Below are 6,635 nucleotides of genomic sequence, written 5' to 3' on the forward strand. Positions count from 1 at the left end.
TAATTGTGTCTGTTGCAAAAAAAACTTATTCGTTATTTTATTGTAATTTACTATTTTTCATTTACAAAAGATAACATGTAACATGATATAGCCAAGTGGATAAGTCATTATTGCACAAATCATGAGGTCTTGAGTTCTAATCTTTTATTAACTACGTTATGTATTTCTAATTTTGAATTACAAGTGGATGAGATGGAATGACATGTGTTGAATTGAAGGAGGAGACTGTCAAGTTGCATGACATACTTTCTTAGAAACAACTTTTAATATATTAGTATAGATGAATGAATTAAGCAAAATTTTAGTTCAATTAATAATTTTTCGAAAAAAAATATGATCAACATCAAGAGAATAGCAAGAGTGCATGATGTTTCCAAGGATTTTCTAACTGAGATCGGTTTTTGAAGATTTTAAGACATTCATGTTGCTTATGAGTTTTGATCGAGTGTTTAAAGTACACTTTCTTGTGCTTTCATATAATATTCTTTTCAAATTGTAATGTTCTTTGTCATAACTTGTTTTTTTCTGTCTTATCTACATAATTTGTTCATAGAATGTTCTTTTAAATCTGTAGAGTGTTCTTTTTTATACAGGTAATAATAATAATAATAATAATATTAATATTAATATTAATAGTAATAGTAATAGTAGAAATAATAGTAATAATAATAATAATAATAGCCCAGATTGTATCTCGGCTCCCCACCAACTTCTTGTAGTTTACTTGATCTTTGTAGCTTGTTAAGCTTGTAACGTTTTGGTGGTTTCCCATAATAATAATAATAATAATAATAATAATAATAATGTTTTTAATAAATCTACGTGTAATTGAATCATTAACATAATTAACGTTTAAAAAGAACAAATATATTTTACTCCATAAAGAAGATGTATGAGTCCATGTCTGGTACCAATGCTAGAGTCGTGGGATGGAGCAACCTAGTGTGGAATAGGCTATCAGTTCCTAAGCATAGATTTGTTCTTTGGCTGGCAATGCTAGACAGACTTAAGACAAAAGGAAGTCTACACAAAATGGGAATAGGGAATGATAATTTATGTGTAATATGTAGATGTTCTGAAGAAATTAACTTCTCCTCACCTTTTTTTGAGTGTGCTTATGGGACTAAATGCATATCTGTAATAATGGATTGGCTAGGTGTGCATTGCACCAGAAATAACCCCTGTCATGTGTGGAGTTGGATTAGAAGACACTGCAAGCATTGGCGGATCTAGTGTATAGGGAGTGGGGTCACTTGACCCCACTTGGCCAAATTTTTTTGCATAATTTTAGTTAATTTTCGACTAATTTGTATTAAAAAGTACCTAATTTAGTTAATTTCTCAGTAATTTTGTAATAGTGACCCCACTTAGTACAATTTCTAAATCCGCCACTGACTGCAAGGGAAGTTTTAAAAAGAAAGTGGTTGACACTGCCATAACCGCTCTCGCCTATAGCATATGGAGAGCAAGGAATGTTGTTGTTTGGGAGCTGAAGGTTCTTGCAATAAGCACACAGTGAAGCACATCCGGTCTGATGTAAAATGTAGGATCCAGAACCTGTTAGGTAAAAAAGTTAAGGAGGCAGATAGGGAATGGTTCCGCTCTTTGTAATTCTGTTGTGAGTAGCTCTAGTTAGCCTTTGTCCTATGTAGAACTGTTTGTTTTAGGCTATTGTCTTGATCTTGCTTAAGGTTGAGTTCTTTATCTTCTTTCCCTTAGATTGCATGTAATAGTTTGATTGTTTCTAATATATTTCTCACTTGCTTGCCAAAAGAAAAAACAAATATATGTTTTAAAAGAACATAAATCTCGTTTTAAGTCTAACTAGCTTTTGAGCCCATTCAATGAACGGGCAATTATATAGTGGTTGTTAAGCCGTCTTTTAAAGTGTTAATTTTATCGAGGGCTTGAGATTTTAGTGAGAATAGATGATTCATATAGAGGTGAAAGTGTTTTGCAAGTTGAAAAAATAATATAAATTAGATGGTGAATTAATTTGAGTGTTACAAAGGGAGATGGAGTAGCCGAGTGGAAGCGATTGAATGAATATATAAATTAAATTGTGAATTGATGTTGAATGAGGAAGATAAAGTGAAATAGGGGTTGAAGCTGTAAAATATTTCGTACGAAAATGATAAAGGTCGCAACATGCGACCTTTAAGCCGTATCACAATAATGACATGGCATGCTTATGTGTCATGATTTAAATTGGAAACTAAAATATTTAATTTATATAACCTATTATACATGTTTCAAAAAAAAGGTAGAAAAATCTTAATATTCTATTTTGTTTCCTTCTTTATATCGACTACCTTATTTACATAATTTCATAGTAAAAATAGTGCATTGATAGTCAAAAAAATCTGATAACGCATAGCCTACATGGCACCTATATGTACCAATTAAACTGCGACATGTAAGATTGCGACAACTAAATATTTTCGCAACTTGCGACCTTTATCATCACCCTATTTCGTATTACAAACAACAAAATGAAAAATTGGAAAAAAACAAATTTATGGATGAAAGATATACGAGGGTGACATGTGCCAACTAATCATATATGGTAGGTGACACGTGTAAACTAATCATATATGGTTATCCTTTTTAAATACTAGGTATATATTGATGTAATTAGTTCATCTTTTATTTAAATTACAACACACTTTCGAATTAAAATAATAAATTATACTAAAAGAACCAGCACAACGTGTAAAGAGAACAAAGATCTGGTTTTAAGTCCAAAATCATTATTGCATTTATTTAATAAATAAATTAATTAAAAGAACATATTACACTTTTTTTAAAGAACATAGATCTGGTTTCTTAAGTCTAACATCATTAACGCATTTAAATCTAAGTCCAACAAAAATAACGTCATTTCATCTTGTTTTCTTAATTAAACACATGATGCGTGAGAAAAGAACAAATAATATTCATAAAATAACATATAGCTGGTTTTAAGTCCATCAATATCTTATTTTGTTCTTTTTTAATATTAGTACGGAGTACTTTTTTTCAAGTGTTTTGTTATTTTTTTAAAGTTTGTTGTTATTCTTTTTATTTTTATTTTTTTCATTTTCTTCTTTTTGTTGAGAGAGAACAACATGGAATTTTTATTTTAAAATAACTTCCCTATTGTGAGGAATTGTTTATGTTTTTTTTCTGCTTGCTTTTTTTTTTCGTTTTGGTCTTTTGTTTTTATAAGGAGGGAGAAATCGTGTTTCGTTCTTTTTTATTATTTGTTACTTTTTTCAAGTGTTTGTTCTTTTTTCTGTTAAGTTTGTTGTTGTTCTTTTTATTTTGATTTGTTTTATTCTTTTCTTCTTTTTTTCATTTGTTCTTTTTTTTTATAAGCAGAGAGAAACACGTTGCTTTTGTTCTGTTTGTAAATTAGTTTTTTTTTGTTCTATTTAAAATATTAATTTTTTTATAATGTTATCGATAGTTAATTTTTTTTGTTATTCTTTTGCATTTTTTTCACCCGATGTTATTTTTGAAAAAGTGTTGTTCTTTTATCAGTTTATCAAGAGAGAGAATATGTTCTTTTCATTTTGTAGTTTGAACCTTTTGTTCTTTACTTATAGTGTTTTTTTAATATTATTCTAATTTATGCAATTTTTTTCAGTTTTTTGTTAATGTTCTTTTCGTTTCCTTTATTACGTTCTTTTTCCTTTTTTACGTTTTTTTTCCTTTATTTTTTGTGTTTTGTTTTTATGTTTTTATGTTTTTTGGTTATGATCCAAGTGCACCGTGCTCTTAATTGGTGCATGCCCCTGCACCCAAGGCTATCAAAATCAGGATTCTACTTTGAATTGGAAGGGACTCATAAAATCGAATCGTAAAATCAATCGTAGAATCGTAAGATTCAACGAACAAGTTTAATCAATATTGTATCTCAAATTTTATTTAAAGTCCTTATATTATAGACGAAAACTTAATAACTGAACTATATATTTATTTAATAGCTAAGAAATACATAAATAACAATATTTATCTATTAATAACTTTGTCAACATGATTCAAATTTACGAGTTTTCGCTAGTCAAGAAAAAAGTGTAGAATCGTAAATCAGATCGTAAGACCATATTTGAATCTTAGAATCGTAAGATTCTATAATTTGAAGGAAAATTTGTAAAAAATAATCCAACCTTTGTACGTTATTCTAAAAACAGTCTCGCCTTTGAGTTATCCAGGAATAGTCCAACGTTCATGAGGTATCTTCCCAAAATAAGATATTTTAGTATTTTACCTACGTACAACCTAAATAGCAGGTTAAATTTTTTGTCCTGGTTAAACATGCTACATGTCACACTCTAACTGGGTTAATTTAAATTTAAATTAATTAAAAAGCCTCCCCTTATAGCAACTTCAATGGTTACAAAATGGACCTGCTCACAAAAAAAAAGAAGCATGTGAGCAGGTAGCCCACCATTGGTACAACAATGACATAAGCAACTGTTAAAACCTTGTAAATATCTTGGGTTACGTAGCTCAAAATATATAGCTAAAATAAATAAATTATTTAAATTAATTATTATAGGGAGCTACAAAGTCTTGTAGCCCACCATTGTGATACTTTGTAGTTTTAATCTATGATAGTTAGAAATTTGATTTGGTAAACTTAGCCACAACATCTTGTAGCTCACAATTGAAGTTTCTCTTATCTCCCTTCACTACCCCCATTTCTCTCGCCTCCCCTACACAGCCTCCACGCACAACAAGTTATGTTAATGCATCACCGAATATTGCCTCTTTATATCCACCTTTCATATTCCTATGGATTCAACAAATGAAGATATAGTTCTTTGATTTATGTTCTTGCAGCCGAGTGAGAAGACTTATGCAGACATAGAAGCTGCATATAGATGTCTTGTGGAAAGATATGGAGTGAAAGAGGAAGATGTTATATTATATGGGTAATCCATTGGACGTGGGCCTACATTAGATTTAGCCTCGCTGACAATCATCAACTAAGGTAGTGTTCTTTTCACCTGAATTTCACTTATCTTATCTTATTGGCCATAAACTTATCTTATTTTATCTTATCTTATCTTATTGAGTCTTATCTTATCTTATCTTATTAACCCTTATTATCTTATCTTATCTTATTAAAACTTATAGAATGGACTTATGTAATATTTACCTTACCTTATCTTATTTTATCTGAATTTATTGGCCCTTATTTTACCTTATCTTATTATACTTGAAATAAGTTAAAATAAGGCCCTAAGAAAGGGCGAGAAACAAGGAATCCAAATCCATCCCAACCCGCCCTCTCGCAAATGGAGCTCCTGAGGCTGAAGGGTCCCACTAACTGGAACCACGAGGAGTGGTTGTGGGTGGGGTCCATGGGAGGTAATCATTTGGAAAGAGAGGATGGGCAGAGGGGACATATGCGATGCGGAAGGAGGATGATAGTGGCTAGCTTAATTTTTTTGTGAGGAGAGAGAAGGTAAGTGGTGGGAGGGGAAGAACAATCAACACGCAAGAGAATAAGGAGGAGGATACGATGATGGTGGTTTTTCTGGTGAACAGTCATTATTGCGGAGGAGAAAGAAATTGGGTGGAGAAGGGTCTTCCATAGGAGAGGGGAGGAGAGAGAAAGGAGGACGGGGAACGATGAAATATAAGATAGTGTTTAAAAAAATAAATCAAAATCAAAAATAGAATTAAATAAATTTAGACCGATACAAAAGAGACACATGTCTTAAATATTATTCTGGTTACCAATCGATCAAGACCTGTTTTGATCAAAGGGGGGAATGTTCTTAGAAGAACGAACAAATGTTTAATTATTTTTAACAAATTTTCTAATTTGAATCGTGATTTTAATAATCATGTCTGCGCCATCTGTGCGTTGGTGTTTGACAAGTATTTAGGTTGGTTAATATATCCACTGAAATCAAGATGCTATATAAAGTGGGTATGGAAAAAAGGAGCTGGAATCTATTACTATATACCAAAAGAGACACCAGGAATGACACGTGTCAATTCCTGGTGCGATTTTTTCCCGCCAAAACTTTTTTTTTTATCTCTTTAAAATTTCCAAAAAATGGGTACTGAATATTAGAGGGGCTGACACTTTAGCGAGAGATTTCAGAAAAATTATAAGGAAAGATTTCAGCATAAATATAAGGAAAGATTTCAGCAAAATTGTAATGAAAGATTTCAGCATAAGGACATATAATCCTTAATGGGTACAATTCTTCAAATCAGCCCCTTACATTAATTTGTTTCCTTTTTTTTTTGTCTCTTATATTTCTTAAAATGGGTACAAAACAAGCGGAAATGTACATAACCTTACATAAATAATAGGTTGACAATTTGATAGAATCGTGAACTGCCAAAATAAAAGGAAACGATAATGGAGAATCGTAATCTGCGGTACACGTTATGAAAATTACCTATTACATAAAATATTTCTCGAAAATTATATACATACAAACTAAAAAAAATCTTTGTTGAGAACAATCCAACCACTACTCAATGAGGGAGAACTATATACTATATCAAACTTTGGTGCTGGAAAGAGTAGTGGGGAATACAAGTCCACTGATCACCCGTATAAAATACATTTGGGGTATTTAACCCGAATTAATGTATCTCCGGCAGCAAATATTCTTACATATGAT

At 31.1% G+C, this 6,635-nt stretch overlaps 1 protein-coding gene across 1 annotated transcript; it reads left to right on the top strand.

The window, feature by feature from the left end:
• Positions 1–888: 888 nt before the first annotated feature.
• On the top strand, positions 889–4,923 carry LOC130461530 (uncharacterized). The gene is made up of 3 exons (XM_056829665.1): positions 889–1,156; positions 1,359–1,495; positions 4,828–4,923. The coding sequence occupies exons 1-3, from the start codon at positions 889–891 to the stop codon at positions 4,921–4,923; spliced, it is 501 nt and encodes a 166-aa protein (XP_056685643.1).
• Positions 4,924–6,635: the final 1,712 nt, after the last annotated feature.

This window comes from Spinacia oleracea, chromosome 5 (genome assembly GCF_020520425.1).
Source record: "Spinacia oleracea cultivar Varoflay chromosome 5, BTI_SOV_V1, whole genome shotgun sequence".
Lineage (NCBI taxonomy): Eukaryota > Viridiplantae > Streptophyta > Magnoliopsida > Caryophyllales > Amaranthaceae > Spinacia > Spinacia oleracea.